Here is a 16,743-nt window from a genome sequence, read left to right as displayed (position 1 = left end):
ATAGAGCCGGAGAACGTGGTGCTGGAGTTTTGGGGGTTGATGTAGCCTTCCCTGCACTGCATGGAGTGATTGAGGGGTGAATTAAGAAGCACTAGCTCTATGCTGTGGTTTGCTGTGATTTTTGTGTGTTTAACTTGCACCTGGATATGTGAGCTCTTGGTGTGTGTGCTGTGGTGTTTCCTTTTCCCTCTTTCTCCAGATAATCACCCTCACTGGCTGGTTTATTGGTCAAGGTGTAACCATAGCATTGGACTGCCAGTACCTGGGTTTTGACCTAAACCCCTCCTTCCTGTTCAATGATCTGGTTTTAGTCATGCTGTGACATGCTGGTAATTGTTGTTTATAAGCTGGGTTTTTTTTTAAGTATTGTGCTAATAAATTATTTTAGTACTGGGATATGAGTCTCTGCGTGTTTATGCAACATAGCTGCGTGTGGAAATCCTGGGGATAACATCATACATCCTAAGGGGCAGGGCCTTCGGTGGCGTAGTCTGGTCTCCTACGTGACCTAGAGCCGTGAAGTTACACATGTCTTTCTAACAAGGTTGCTGCAGTGCATTTTCCATGTCAAATCCTCCGTGATAGACACCCAAGTATCTGAAGCTGGGGAGCCTTTCCACAGGTGCCCCGTCAATTGTGAAGTGGTTGAAGCCTCTCCTGTTTCCTCCTGAAATCCATGATCAACTCTTTTGTTAACTCATTCTGGAAGGCCATTTCATCATTATTGAAGATCCGGCCAACCACAGGTATTGTCAGTGAACCTGAAAATAGTGTTGGGGCTGAATGCAGCCTCACAGTTATGCGTGTATAGGGAGTAGTGCGGGGGGCTCAGCACAGGACCCTGGGGAGTCCATGTCTTGAGGGTAAGACTTGATGAAGTCTCAGACAATCTGGGGTCTGCCCATCAGTCCCAGGCCCTTAGGATTACTGGGGGTGGTGTGAGGCTCAGTGGGTTAGGACGCTGTGATCAGAAGGTTGTTGATTCAAATCCCAGAGTAGAATGATTTCACCACTGGGCCCTTGAGCAAGGCCCTTAAACCCCCAAGTGTTCTACAGCAGGTGTCAACACCACAGTGAATTCTGGACATTTTGATCAAAATGCAATTTTTCGTACAGATATGGTGTTTACAAACATGGTCAAAAACATTCCCAAATTTCTGCCGAAGACCCCCAAAATAAGTGTCAAAGATTCGCAATCCATGTTTTGCCAACCAGAGGGAGCAAAACGACCCGCTCACTGGCGCATCCCCCCCCCCACCACTTGTGTCTCCCTACCCCCACTTTGGTTGCCCCTGGCCTACATAGTGCTTTTTTCTCATTCAAAACATTTAAGCAAAGACATACCAACGATTTTGGGTCCTGCATCTAAAAAATAAATACATTGCCTTGGGAATTATTGTGCTAAGAGCTCTACCTTTTTGCTGCTCACTCGCTTAAGTGCCTTTTTGCTGCTCACTCGCTTAAGTGCCTTTTTGCTGCTCACTCGCTTAAGTGCCTTTTTGCTGCTCACTCGCTTAAGTGCCTTTTTGCTGCTCACTCGCTTAAGTGCCTTTTTGCTGCTCACTCGCTTAAGTGCCTTGCCCATGCTGATTTCTGAGAAAGGGACATTTTTCTCTGTATCTGGCGCACTGATAAATGGATTACTGAAAATGTTCTCTAACATCTCAGATCTCTGATTGATGTCTTTCTCTAATTTATAGGATGCGCTAGTAGATCAGAAGCCAATGCAATGAGCATGGAACACTGCTACAATGCTTAACTCCTGGATCCTATTTGTGGACTTAAGCTTCATCTTTCGTACTATAATCCTTGAAAGGTTGAGAGAGAAGCTTGCTGATCTGACCCTGCCGTCTTCCATCTGCCTGTGGGTCACATAGGAAACAGTATGTGAGAATGGTGACGTTGATTTCGGATTCCCTGACCACCAGCATAGCTGCTCCTCAAGGCTCCTTTTTCTCTGTGGCTCAGGGGACCCAACTATAAAATTTACAGACGATACCACGTCGATCAGCCTCATCCCCATTATTGACCATATACAGGCAGGGAATCAAATGCCTGTCTCATTGGTGCAGTAAAAACAATCTGAACTTAAACTGCAAAAAGAATGATAAACATTTACACAGCACTTTAAAATCACAGTGCAATAACTGTTCCATAGCCTTACTCTTCAGTGCAATATTGTACATAATCTACTGTGTTGTATGGTATGCAGGGCCTCCTCTAGTGGCATGCAAATGTGTTAGTGTAATTAAGCAGTGGTGGTAAGCATCAATGTGGTGGTGGTATGGTGTGACACTTTCACCACTGCATTCCTACCACCACCTAGTTAACAAGTTTTACTGTCCATGACCCCCCCACAGCTCAAGGGCCACACAGGACATTTTCCCAGAGGGCCGATGGGCACGTGGTTCAGCAAAATATGTAGTGGGACCCCCCTACCCAGTAATATTTGTTCCTCTGCAAAGAAAATGTAAAATCTAGCTCCTTATATATTATTTGTCTCTTAGGTTAATGTTGTGTATAGTCTTAATATTTCTAACTTCTATGCATCCATTTTACACCAGCAAATTCCTTGGACATGTTGTTTTCCAGGTGAATTAAGTATGATTCTGACACAGAGTCTGTTTACTGTACAGTCTGAGTGATTCAAGGTAGAGCCAAGAACAACGGGACACATCACAAAGTACACAAGCACAGAAGGTATTCTAATGGAATGCTGTGCTCACTCTGTTTCAGAGAAGCACTTTACTCCAGATCCAGCTGTGGCAGTGTTTATACCCAAAAGCAGCCAGATGGGGACCCTGGCATTTGTTTACTGAATCTTTCCTGGTGATCCATGGTACTGTAGTACAGAAACTCTCCGGGTTACGATGGGGTTGCGTTCCGATAAACCTACCATAAGGCGAAAATGCATTTTAATACAGTATAACAAACATCATAGCCTGGCCTAGCCTTAAATTAATGCTTAAAACAACAGCAACAACAAATTTATTTTTGTATAGCGCATTATCACAACATTACATTGTCCCAAAGCGCTTTACAGCATCCCCACCCAAAGCTCCCAGTGAGTAAGCCATAGGCGACAGTGGCAAGGAAAATCTCCCTAGAAGGAAGAAACCTTGGGAGGGACCAGACTCAAAGGGGGAGCCCATCCTCCAGGGGCCGGCAGGGAGAGTCAAATACATTTAAATCTGAAACAAAAGGGGAGCAGGGAACACTTACATTAGGCTACAGTTGGGCAAAATCATTAACACAAAGCCTATTTTTTATCATATAACTTATTGAATAATGTACTAAAAATGACAAACAGAATGGAATTGGAATACCCATCATAAAGTTGAAATATAACACGGACCTGGGGATTGTCTGTTTAACGCAAGTGTGAATAAATGAGGGAATGGCGCAGTGGCATAGAGCCCTTAAAAGTGAAGCAAAAGAGCTCTCATTCTCATTTTCACTTGTCCTATTCAGGGTCACGGAGTCCAGAACCTATTTCAGAAACTACGGGAGCAAGGCAGGGAATAACTCAGGAAGGGGCGCCAACCCATCACAGTGGAAACTCATACGCCATTCACTCACCATTCACACCTACAGGAAATTGGGAAACTCCAACTCACCTTAACATGTTTTTTGTAGAGTGGGGGGAAACAAGAGAACCAAAGAAAAATCCCAGGATGATACATAATATGCAAACTACACACACATAGAACAAAGGTGCCCCCTATCAGCCTGTATACAATTTACAATTTATTTAATTATCAAATGAAGATTTGGATGGCCTCACTTCAGGTAGACTTAAATGCCTCTTATTTGAAATCGAAGACTGTCTTATCGATAGAGTTGGATGTGTTGGAAGTTCTGCTTTAGTGTCGCTGTTTCAGAAAATCACTCTTACTGCACGTTAACTGATGCTGCTTTTAGGAGTGACCCAAACAGCTTTTTGTTTGGATGTAAAATCGTGCAATGACAAAAAAGAATTCTGATATTATATGCCTTGCCATTGGTGTGTGGACATCTAGGTGGGTTTAAGCAGGGTTGCCAATTCTCACACACCTGGCATGACACTCACACTTTCAGACTCTCACGCCCACACAAATCTTATGGTAATTCTGTATTATTCTATTATAAAGCGTTGGGGTAGTTTGCAAACCCTACAGACTATTTACAAGGTAATAATCCTGTTACATACATATAAATGTGTGAGCATGAATATGCAGACAGGATTGAAAATCTCACTCCAGCCAGCTGCCCAAAGGTGGCAAGTTATTGGTTTGTAGGCGTGTTTCATTGCTAGCCCGATAGCACTGGCTCACAGACATATCAGGAGTGTTTGGCTCCTGGAAGAGCTGACAGTGAAAATGTCTTCTCTTCAAGTGTGGAGCAAAACTAGGATGACCGTATGTCCTCTTTTTCCTGGACTTGTGCTCTGTTTTCGCAACCTAAAAATTCCTGAAATGTCTGGGATTTTGCTTTGTTTCATGTTGATATTTGCTTTCTACATTCAGAATACACATTTGCATTTTTTCGACGCCTCTCTTTGCTTTCCTGCCTCCGGTGTTCTCATTTTTGCAAAACAAAATATGGCCACCCTAGTGTCAACTAGCAGTTTGAAATAGGATCTAACAGTTTACTGAAGAGATACCAGCTGACTTCATTTCCCACTGCTTGTTTTTGTTTGTATGTGGCTTCACGCTATCACAAAAAGTGGAATAAGTTACTTCCTTTTGGAATGGTTATATGAAAAGAACATATTTTATGTCAATACAAATGACATTTATTTTGTTCTGATCTTAATTTTTTTTTAGCTATAAACTGCTAGCTACAAACTGTTTCTTTACGGCTGTGGTCCTTGAGCTGCTGATTTATGACCTACACCCACAGGCTGTTAATAATTGATGCCATTTCAGTCTAGTTTGCTTTCAAATTCCAAACATTCCTTTTCAGTTGTTGAGGCTTTCCGTGTAATTGTACATATTAATATAAATGGTCTGCAGCCGTATTAATTCAGTTCCTTTTATGGATATTTCGTTTATACCGTAAAGTAAAATTCCACCTTGATGACGCATAAAAACCACTGTAATGATTTATTATCGTCAGACTGAAACAGGTCCCTCCGTCTCCCCTTTAATGAACGTGGCGTATGCGCCTCTCCTTTAATTAACGTACGTTTCACCCGGAAGTGAAGCAGGGGAGGGGAGCTAACTGACTCAACCAGTGATTTATCTAGTGATAAAACCTGACTGGGCTTGACGACTGAGGGGGATGGGTGAAAGCGGATCGCATGGTCACTGAGGTGCAAGAGTTGTCTGTTTGTAAGACTGGTGAGTTTCAATGAAATTCAAGACGCGGGGTCCGCCTGAATGAAAGCAGACGTGTGGAGTGTGTAGCAACGATGAGCCGTCGGGTCGCGGTATTCATATGTTCAGCTTGTCGATTATCGGTATGCCCCCATCTTCTCCCACTGATAGCTTACTTAGACTGAGCTGTTGGGAAGTCCCTGTCCAGTGTGCGCTGGATGGCAGGACAAGGGTGGGAAGAGTGGATGCATTCAGCTATGCATATGCTTATCTGTCAGCCATATTTCTCTAGGGTGAGAGGTATATCGTACATTTTGACTTTAATATGATACTACCTTACACCATAAGGCCCGGACTAGAACATTCTTGCAGACTGCCTTAGAAATCGTAGATAATTTCAGTTATAATCGTATAACACAGTGGTTAAGATGGATGTGACTGCCAAAAGGATTGCGGACTTGCACGACATTGAGCGCGAACTTTGTCCGTGTAGTGCGGAAGAAAAGATCGATAACGCGTCGCATATCAGGCCTTGTTGATGATTAAAATAAGCAGTGTCCACTATATGTATCTTATTGCTTGTGTGAGTTTCAGAAACGCCTACACTCACGAGTGATTATTTAAAGATCATAAGTTTGAAAAACATATTCTGACTTATTGCGGATGAGTGAACAAAAGCGAGCTAGTGCATGGGCTTTGTGTAAATAGGTGGCCCTTATAGCTGTCTGTCATAGCTGGCTCACCAGTTTCCAGTCTGTTGCCCATTAATTGGAGCTTACTTCCCAACACTCTCTGGCAGCGACTGGGTTGTGTATCTGATGTTTCCAGTGGGAAATTGGTCTGGATACTTGCAGCTGAGGGTCATGCCCAGCAAGGTGAAGGAGCTAGACTTGGGGAAAGAGGTCCGTTAAAATCTCGGCTGTATACTCTTTCCACTAGCTCCATTAACGTTAGCTGTACCTGTGATGCCTTGGACGAATGCGTGCCGATCACCCATATTTCCATAGAGGTCCCATCTTGGTGAGAATGACGATGGCACACGCAGGGGCTGTAGTTGCTGCGGTTACCGCTGTGATGGCAATTCTGCTGCACTCCTCCATACACAAGATCGAGGAGGGACACCTGGCTGTGTACTACAGGTGAGCGTGGTCCCTGTTTGTGCCTTTGCTCCCCGTCTGTGGCGTGATTCCCTGACCTCTCCGGCGTCTTCCTCTCAGAGGCGGGGCTCTGCTGACCACGCCCAATGGCCCCGGCTACCACATCATGCTGCCCTTCATCACCACGTACAGATCAGTGCAGGTCACGTGATTCTGGCGCTCGCTGAGGATCGGTCTGTGCCACACTTTGGTGTGAGATGGAGCCTGAATGTGTTTTTGTGTTTCAGACGACGTTACAAACGGATGAAATAAAGAATGTGCCCTGTGGAACCAGGTATCGGGTGTGTGTGTGTGTCTGTCTGTCTGTCTGTCTGTGTGATTGTGTGGGTTGTTATGACGGCCTGTGCTTGCTGGTCTAACCCCCTTCGCACCTCTCTCTGCAGCGGGGGCGTCATGATCTACTTTGACCGGATAGAAGTGGTCAATATGCTGGTTCCTTCTGCAGGTGAGCCCTTCTCTGTGCGTCTGTGAGCGCGTGTGCGTCTGTGAGCGCGTGTGCGTCTGTGAGCGCGTGTGCGTCTGTGAGCGCGTGTGAACAGCTTTTCACTCCTCTGACCTGCGAAGCCATGTCTGTTCAGTGGTGGACATCGTGAAGAACTACACTGCCGATTATGACAAGACGCTGATATTTAACAAGATCCACCATGAGCTGAACCAGTTCTGCAGCGTTCACACCCTCCAGGAGGTCTATATCGAGCTCTTCGGTGAGATTTGGTGCTCCTCCTTTGCTGAGATCTGTGTGTGTCTGTGTGTGTCAAGGAGACTGACCCAGATTCACACCTCACTCCAGATATCATCGACGAAAACCTGAAGATCGCCCTCCAGAAGGACCTGAACGTCATGGCTCCTGGCCTCACCATCCAGGTGAGCAGGTCAGCTGGTCACACCAACCCCAGGTGGAGTTGCTGCTTGGCCATGAGAGTGGAGCTGGTGGAAGGTTTGCGTTTAGCTGCTCCTCGATTGGAGGTGCCAGTTCTGTTTTAAACTGCTGTTTTTAAAACTACGTTTAATTGAAAATGCTTCCTCTGCTCCCATTCTAGGCCGTACGTGTCACAAAGCCCAAGATTCCAGAGGCGATCCGAAGGAATTTCGAGCTGATGTGAGTATGGTGTGTGTGTCTGTCTGTCTGTCTGTCTGTCTGTGTGTGTGTGTGTGTGTCTGTGTGTCATGTGACCCTGTGGACCTGTGTCTCCCATAGGGAGGCGGAGAAGACCCGGCTCCTCATCACTGCTCAGACGCAGAAAGTGGTTGAAAAGGAGGCAGAGACTGAGAGGAAGAAGGCTATCATCGGTATACTAGAGGCAGCCTTTCTCATGACATGTTTCCATGTGAAACTGCTGTGAAGAATAGTTCCTTATTTTGCTCTTACTTTCATTTTACTCTAGAGGCCCAGAAGATGGCCCAAGTTGCTGAGATTCATTTCCAGCAGAAGGTTATGGAGAAGGAGACAGAGAAGAAGATTTCAGAGATTGAAGGTCTGTCCTGGTGCTTTGAACATCATTGCCCGAGGTCACACGTGCCCTGGCATGGCTTGATGATGTCACAGTGTGCTTTTCTTTCATTTTTAAAATATCCTTCCCGTCCCAGATGCTGCTTTCCTGGCCAGGGAGAAAGCCAAAGCTGATGCAGAATACTACACAGCGGCCAAATTCGCTGAAGCCAACAGGGTAACCTTTATGGGAGCAGGAATAGTGATTTTTACGAATAGACATGGCGTCAGTTTCACTGATCCACCATTTGGGTTTAGAGGGCAGCATGGTAGGGTCGTTCTCATGCACACACACGCACGTCTAAGTCAATCCCCGATTGCCTTCTCTGTCCATCTAGCTCAAGCTGACCCCAGAGTACCTGGAGCTCATGAAGTATCAGGCCATCGCAGCTAACAGCAAGATCTACTTCGGCCAGGACATACCTAACATGTTTGTGGATAACAGTGATCGCCGGCATGGCACTCTACACAAGCCTGACCTCACTGAGCTCCTGGGGAGCATGGAAAAGGGGGAGCGGCCCGGGAGGACCCAGCGGGCCGCAGCCAATACGGAGCCTGCTGCCTGAGGGGCGGAGCCTGCAGGGGGTGGGGTGTTTTCCCTGTAAGCAGAGGGGGCGTGGCATGCTTTTGTTTTGTTTTTGGAGAGTGTGCGTGAGGGGTGTGTGTGTGTGTGTGTGTGTGTGTGTGTGTGTGTGTGTGTGTGTGTATGTGGGTTGGAGGGGGGCATGTAGCTATGCAGTCAGATCAATGCACAAGGACAACTGCCGTTAGATCGGTGAAATGGAAGATCATCAAACGCTACCTGATACACTCTGAATGGACGTGACGGCCAAATACCACTGGACCACCGATAAAGACTCTGCTGCGGACAGCCAGCTTTTTGGTGTCGTGTTTTATTTCTGCTGGATTTTATATGCAAATTCTGCCTTGGCCCTGCCAATTTTTTTTATTTTATTTTATAATTTTTTTTATTTTTATTTTTATGGCATACATGCAGTATCTCATTTTCCCACTTATTTCCGGCAGGGGAGACAGCTGTAACCTGTCATTAAATCAAACTGGAACGATCAGGCTTCATGCTAATTAGAGATGCTCATTATGTGTGTGAAAATGGGAGTGCGTGTTCATGGCGATGTTCTGAAGGTGTTGCGATTGCTGGCTGATGTGGGAGGTGTGGCTCCTGGTGTGGCTTGGGTCTGGTTGGTTGGATGCAGATCAGCTAATGCAGAGTTTGCTGATCTCCTGGCCGCTGGACACTGGCGGTGTGCAGGATTGAAGCTCCCTGCATATTCAGCTTATAATGCATAAATCAAATGAGGCCGGGTAAATTCCCGCTAGTCCGGTTACCCAAGAACTACCTGTCAGTGTAAAGCCTGGCAGCAGGGCTGGTCTCTGAGATGGAGCTGAGTGGCTTTGAGTGGATTTCCGGAGGGCTGTCAGCCTGAGACAACTTCATTCACTCTGAATGGAGATTGCTTGGTTGGGGATTGACTTGTTAAAAACTTAGAGGTGCTTCCTGGATAGAAAACAAAAATGAAGGACCTTGTAAGTTGAGGAGCCTCATCGTTTTCTAGGACCTCTATGGTACATCTCCATGCCTGACTGGGGAGGCAAAAATGGGTGAAAAACTGTTTGTGGATGCAAGTCACTGAAAGAACCGGATACAGTGTGTGTCTGCGGTGTCGTCACTTCAGAAAGGAAGTTTCCTTGGGCAAGAACTTATGACCATGTGTGAAGTATTTTCTTCTCATGACCTGCTGGCTGGTTACCGCACTTTTAGTCATCATGCCATTCTGCCAATTTGTGTAATAGCTCCCATAGGCTCAAGCAGCTTCCGCTATCATTACTGCAGCACAGCATGCATGGCAGTGTGGCTCTCACTAGGGGGAGCCCTTGTACTCCCATGCTGGTAGGAAGGGTTATTTTATTGCTCTGGATATTGGTGGTGACTGGTGCTTGACTAGCAGAGAGTGAAGCTGCAAAGTGTGAATCTATGCCCTGTACCTCCTAGTGTTTTCGTTGTTAGTGTGTTGGCTGAGGAGACATGCCCCAGATATCTTTTTGACTAGACTGGATTTTCATTTTCTTTCTGTTAAGGTGTTTACTGGGCTAAGAGGGCTCCAGAGTTGAAATACACAAATTAAAATTGCTAATCTTAGGTCTCTTTTAGTTGTAGATGTTGATTAAAAGCTAGTGCAGGTTTGAGTTTGTGGTGATGGAACGGAAGACAGCTGCAATGAAAGGGAGGTCAAATGTTACAAATGTTGACAACATTGTCCTCTTTTTGATGCTGGAAAACAGTCAGATTCTGTCCCTTAAGAGCTGTAATTTAGCGAGTGGTAGGGTGCTAACACACCAGACATCAGTTACAAAGGCTCTGTGGTCCCTAAGAGAGGGAATTGCACGTCTGAGTCGGTTTGATTGCTTTGGGGTCGTTTGTTGACACTAACAGCCTCGGCTGATCTTTCTGAAGATATGGTCAAAAAAAAGTCAAACTGGACCAAGAGACCCTACATGCTGTCTCCTTCCAACCGATCTCCTGATTCCTCTTGGGTCTCTGTAACATCCCAAATAGCTCAGCACACGTTCCGTGCTAAATGTTTTTTCTTTGGAAATCTCTCATTATTTGAATGTTGTGGTAATGACATCCTTTCCTGGCTTAGTATTGTGATCCATCAGGTGGAATTAAATTTTCATAAAATTGTACTACTTTGTGAATGTTACTTTTTGTACAATCTGCGTAATTTGATCAGGATCTCATTTTAAAACCTTTTTATGCAAAAAATAAAGACACAGTTTGCAAAATTTTCACAGAAAATAAACCTATTTTGATATCACTAATGTAAGATGCTTGGTTACTGATGCTTTGGATGTTCACGTTCTGCTTTCCGCTAACTATCACAGCGGCTTCAGCTTTGTAGTGCTCCTGAGCCTTCCTGACTGTTTATAGTGGGGGTCACTCTTGGTTCACACAAACTCCGCAAGGTCACTGGTAATGACAGCTGGCCAGAAGTATAGGCAGATGTTTTTGCTGCATCTCCTTAGGTCCCTTTGCTCTCGAAGTTGTGGAAAGCTCCCAGGGTCATTTTCTGTTGTCCATCCAAGCCAAGCTGTACCACTCCACCTCTCATTTCCATCACGAGTGTGACAGGCTGGGAATGCCTTGGCTCCTTGGTTCCAAGTCTGGTCACAGCCAGAGCCCACCTTCAACTGCCTTTTTCGGAGTCCTTTCCCATGAATATCCGACCAAAAGCATTTGTGGCATGGTCACCTTACAGAAGGAAGTTTGTAATACTAAAATTGTAGTATTTGGTCAATACTTTGAAAGTGAAATGAGATGAATTCATTCAGAAATGAGATTTTTGCAGCGTTTCATTGCTAGCTTGTACTAAGGATTTCAGTTTGCAAATTACAATCAGCAGAGATAAGCCTGAGGAACTGGCTGGTTAGCTGCTTAGCTAAGCTAACCTCTACCTTCATGTGGATTTAGTGTTTTCCTGTATATGCCTACGTAAGCTGTTTGGCTCATATGCCTTGACATAAGTTAGCACTGCTGCACATAATTATTTATAATGTTTGCACCCGGATTCCTTGTTGGCTCAATGAGACAGCGCTCGTGTTCTCTGACAGGCCAAAAAAGAATATACAGTGTGTCCTATTGATAATGAGCCATTTTACAGCTCCTGATGGCCATCTTGAAGTTAAATGGACTTGTTCTGAAATCCCTGGATATGTGATATACATCAGTATCCAATGTAGGGCTCTTGTTATGACTGTTATGTATGTGTAGAACACTATGAGAATGGATCATGCAGAACTTTGGTGTTGGAAACAGAGAAAACAGCCACAGACCTGGCTGATTTTGCTGATAGATGGTTGGTGTCCTGAAACACGATTCTGCATGCTAGTCTTTTTTTCAGTCTGAGTGTCTTGTTACGGGCCAGTAAGAAATGTTCACAAGTTGTAAAAGTGCAGTAATTTATTGGCTTGGGGTCGACCTTCGTCTGAGAGCTGCTGGTCATTGTTCCTGCTCCCATTCCTGCCTTTTACACATCACACCAGCTCGAATGTCCGATATTCCTCCAGTGCTCTGCAGAAGGCTGTCACTTTGTGGTCCCCTCGTACCTTGAAGTCCGTGGGTGTTTTTTGGAGATCGTGCTTGGCCATTCGCATGGGGGTGCATCACTATCTCGAGGGGGGAGTTCCGCCCAGAGGCCATTTCACTGGACTTTATTCTTACTTGTTTGTCTTGCCAGGCAAGTCAAAAATATGGAGGGGACAAAACATACTGCCAATCATGCTGTGCATTTTCACCTTATTGAGTCTCAAAGGCTGTACAAAGGTTAGCATGTCGTACCTCCTCAGGCTCACGGGCCTCCGCTCTCTCCTTTCTTCCTGGCTGTTTCTGTGCCCCTCCACATATCCTCTGGCTTTAGCTCTGCAGGAAGTCCTCCCTGCTTATTGTGCCCATGATTGTCCTTGTTATGGTTCCCCGTGTCAATCTCCATCAGGAGGTTGAGGTAAGGCCATCTGTTGTTGTCATGGATTGGTTGAGTAAACAGGTTGACCATTTTCCATTAATGGCAACTGTGGTCACCATTTCACTGCCTCTATCCGTTCTATTATCAGTGTGAGAAAGTCCCACCCTGTGCTGTAAATGTTACATTTACGTCTGGAAGCTGCAGGGTGGAATGAGCTGTGGTCCTGGTCCCAGTCTTGAACTGGCTAAGCTAAGCTAGAGTGTGATTTTAATAGCAGAGTGGCAATACATGGCTAAATCATCCATGTGCTTATGAACTACAGTGTGCCACCAGACATATGAGGACCCAAGCAGAATAGCAATGGATTTAATCACTGCAGGGTGGAATTCAGAACAAAAGGCATTATGGAGTGTGCACTGATCCAGCTATATGGCAGCACCCTTTGACTCACTAGTCCTGGGAATGTTCCACAGTATGAGAATCTGAAGATCAGTTAATCCAGACTTCACAATGAAGGGTGTCACCCATTAGAAGGTGGGAAGCAAAGCCTTGGCTTTCTTATCATTCATTCACGAGGCATCACACAAACACAAATGTTCTATCTGTGGGTCTAGCCCCACATTATGCAGGTTTGCTCAACCCAGGGTTGGTTATCTTGCTGAGATAGCACCCAGCAGCCATTCTCCATGGATATCACCTAAAAGTGACTGTCAGCTGAGTCTCTTTCTCAGGGAGCTTACAGTGGTCCAGAAACCCGGTGGAAGTATCTCCTTTCGGCCATCTTTTGATAAGAGCCAAAGCGCTGGCTCTGTTAAGCATATAGTTTGTCCAGCAATGTAAGAGAAACTCAATAGAAGCACAGGAAGTCATTTCTGGTTGTTCTCATCAATCACAGAAGGTAGTTCTGCGGCCCATTGGGAACTAGTAAATTTTTTTTATTATTATTTGAACATTGTGTAGGTACATTTTATGCTGTGACGTGTGACATTCATGTAAAAAAAATGCTATTTCCTGTTGTTTGTCTTAAGGCTTGAGTCCTGCTCTTGGGGGAGGGGTGATAACCCAAGCGTGTCTCCTCATAGCTCGCTCACATACTCGCCATTTTAGGCAGTGACGTCCAGGTGGAGTCTCTTGGTATTTACAGACCTGCATTTCCTAAGAGCTGCTCTTACGGGCCTTCCAGAAACTTACACTACTACCGACTTCTTGGAACCTTGACTTCAATGAAGAAGGCAGAGTAATGGGTTTTTAGGTTTTTTTTGGAACTATCGTAATAGCAGTGAGGTAATAGTTGGTAGTTTTGACTGCTGAGGCCATTTAAAGCTTTAGCTTGAGGAAGTGGGTGATGTGGATGCTGTCTAAGGGCAGGTCCCTGTCTCACATAGAACTGGGCTGGAAATAGCAACAAGATGCATGCAAAGCAATGAGCTCATTGTTAATGTGTGGGTGGCTGATTGCAATGTGTCTCACTGTTTTAAAGTGGGCAGCAGCGACAAGATAGCCAAGCTTCATTGCTTCAGAAGCTAGTCACCTATCAATAAGTTTATTTTAGTGACTCCTCTTGCCGTGGAAACCCGCATTTTCTGTGTTCTCTCATAAGGAAAGTTCCTGAAAATATGTTTTCTTCCTTTGTATTGGTTGACCCCCCTCCCCCCAGACTGTAATTAGCACAAGCATTTAGCACTTACAACTGAATTCCCACAAATGCTGTTACGGAGAAACACCGACGGAACACAAGGAGCTTTATGAGAGACTGACTGCTATGTTTGTCCCTGTGCTGCGGCCCTCGTCGGTGTTTGGGGTGAGCTTCCTGTGGGTGGGCCGTCTGCTTATGTCCTTTTTCATGTCTGGGATTCCAGGATTCACAGCAGATCCTAAGACGTATGTGTCAGGGAGATTCTGGCCAGTTGGCTCTAACTGACTGGGGTAGTGCTGCGGGTTTCTTTGTCAAACATGAGGCCTGCGTGTTTAACCAATCACTGTTAGGGACCCCTGCTGTCTCCCTTATCGGCCTGTGTTTTATCTGACAGAGGTGACAGAAGGTGAGCTGCAAAGTGGCCGGGATTCGCGCCCAGACTGTGCTACCTCCATGCTGTGACCCCCAAGCTGGGTGAAGTTATTTCAGTATGAGTGAAGGAAGTGTGGGACATAGCAATGCTGTTTGCTAGGGGTTTTGAGCGTGCTTGTCTCCTGCGGGTTGACCTTCCCTCAGGTCACATGATGCGCTGAAATGCTAGTCGGCTTCTGCCCTCCTGCCTTAACAGTAACTGCAATAGGTCAGATACTGTGGTTATTTAGTAGTTACTAAGGGGTGCAAGTTAACTATTTTATTGATACCTGTAGGAGAACATTTCTTTTTGCCGACTTCATCCTGTTCTCCATGAGACACACACAGACACGAGCAGGCTTGGGGATCTCAGTGAAGGGCAGTCACCCATGGCAGCTGGGGGGGCCGAGGTTAAGGGCCTTTTTCTAGTGAGGCTGGGCTCAAACCATTGACTTTCTGATCACGGTCATAGCGACTTAGCTCACTGAACCACACACTTCCCCTTTTTGTGTAAAAAATATGGCTTTTACCTGTCGTAAGTTAAATCTCCACGAAATGTAAGTGATCTAATTAAACAGAAACAGAAAAAGAGTAGAATCGGCCCTCTTTAGTGCAGTGGTGACGCCTGTCAGGAAGCCGTCACATTTTTAGAGTAAAACCACCACGTCACCAGACAGCCAGGCCTGCCGCCTCTGGATCCTGTGGCCCTCAGAGGGCCCTGCCTGCTTCTGCAGGACGTCGCCTTCCGTGTGCAGCGCTGGCCTACCCACCCTCCAAGACATCCTGGAGGAAAACGCGAACGATGTTTTCTGAAAGGCGGAAGTTTGATTCACTACAGATGTAGGGGAAAGGGAGGCTAGGCGGACTTTACAGGCTGCAGAGGCAAACAGGAAGGGGTAGATTCAGCAGCAGCTGGCTGTTTGCTGTCAGACCCTCGTCAGGAAATGCACTGACAGGATCTGACCTTGGGCATTTTTGTGGGTTTGAGTGACCAGTCTGAGCGTGTGACTGTATTTTGCTAGTCAGCTGGTTTCCCAGTGGTTTCCAGTTCTTAATGGACTTCCTTATTTTTGTAGCCCAATTCCAGCTGGGTTGTGATCCTGACTGAGTCACCCATTCTACTTTCTTCGGCCCCTGCAAAGATCTTTCTCACAGAGGCTGTGGTGTTGTATATTTTGTTAGAGATTCCAGCGGTGAATGCTAGCCCTTTGATGTAAAGATGCACCCTACAAAGACAGTCTGCGTCGGGTTCAATAACAAATTATCTTGGATGCTTTGATGTTGATTTGACTCACCATGATTCAATGCAACTTCAACAAACTACCACTAAAGACCTGTGTGATTCGGACCACTTTTATATCTACTTGAGGCTCCCTCAGCGTTCAGGCTATGAGTCAAGTTGGATCGAGGCCCTCCCCAAGTCCCCTTTGTGTTCCAGAAGACGACGTTCCTCTCATTCTAGGCCAGGCTGAGTCAGCACAAACTGAAGACCGCTCCTGGAAAGATGAACCCACGGTGCACTGCTGGTACACAAAGGATCATGGGATTGGGTATAAGCAGCTGCCTAATGTAATGGCAACATCACTGGCTGATGTTGAGGGAAAATGCATTTGGTTCCTTGTTTTTGTACAGTTATGTATCACTGTGCTGTGCATGTTGCAGCTAATACAACTGTATGCCTGCATTAAAGCGTTTGCAAAGGGCTCTTAAAGTAGGCCTTCAATACTGTGGTACCCCTTGATGCTGGGGCAGCTTGGAGGCCAATCAGCATCAGAAGAAATGACTCTGCTGTTCAGGACTCATTTCGTTCTGAGTAATTTGACTAACAGATCCAACTTGTGTCCAGAAGATCGTGGCTGGAGATGCTGAGTCCAGCAGAACTCGGCACATGCTGACAGGCACAATGAGGTGAGACCAGCAGTGTAACTCTCTGTCAAGGGAGCAGTCATCAGCAAACAGTAGGAATTAGACCAAACTGAAAACAGACACATGAATGGGCAAAAAGCACACTGCCCAAGAGAGTTCTGGTCAGAGTGCTGAGTCTGTGAGCCAAAAAGCCTCTCTGGTCCAGTTTGACCTGCCTTGCTTTAAGTTTCATGGTTTCTTCCAACATCTGGAACAAGTTGATCCCTCAGTGGTGGTGGGGGGCACTAGATGAGAAAATTTTCAAAGCTCTTCTCCAAGCTGTTTCATTGACACTTTTAAAACAGAGACATCATACGCTGAGACTGCCTGGGAAGCTTCAATCCCTTCCCCTACTGACGCTAGAATG

General features: G+C 45.8%; 1 protein-coding gene across 1 annotated transcript; it reads left to right on the top strand.

The window, feature by feature from the left end:
• Positions 1 to 5,161: 5,161 nt before the first annotated feature.
• Positions 5,162 to 10,780, top strand: erlin1 (ER lipid raft associated 1). Its single transcript, XM_023824238.2, has 12 exons — positions 5,162 to 5,321; positions 6,305 to 6,436; positions 6,515 to 6,596; positions 6,682 to 6,728; positions 6,838 to 6,899; positions 7,033 to 7,158; positions 7,245 to 7,318; positions 7,495 to 7,553; positions 7,653 to 7,744; positions 7,840 to 7,929; positions 8,042 to 8,121; positions 8,282 to 10,780. The coding sequence occupies exons 2-12, from the start codon at positions 6,324 to 6,326 to the stop codon at positions 8,507 to 8,509; spliced, it is 1,053 nt and encodes a 350-aa protein (XP_023680006.1). The 5' UTR covers positions 5,162 to 5,321; positions 6,305 to 6,323; the 3' UTR covers positions 8,510 to 10,780.
• Positions 10,781 to 16,743: the final 5,963 nt, after the last annotated feature.

This window comes from Paramormyrops kingsleyae, chromosome 3 (genome assembly GCF_048594095.1).
Source record: "Paramormyrops kingsleyae isolate MSU_618 chromosome 3, PKINGS_0.4, whole genome shotgun sequence".
Taxonomy (NCBI): Eukaryota; Metazoa; Chordata; class Actinopteri; order Osteoglossiformes; family Mormyridae; genus Paramormyrops; species Paramormyrops kingsleyae.
The sequence above is the reverse complement of the archived record's forward strand: the minus strand, read 5'-3'. Positions and strand labels throughout refer to the sequence as shown.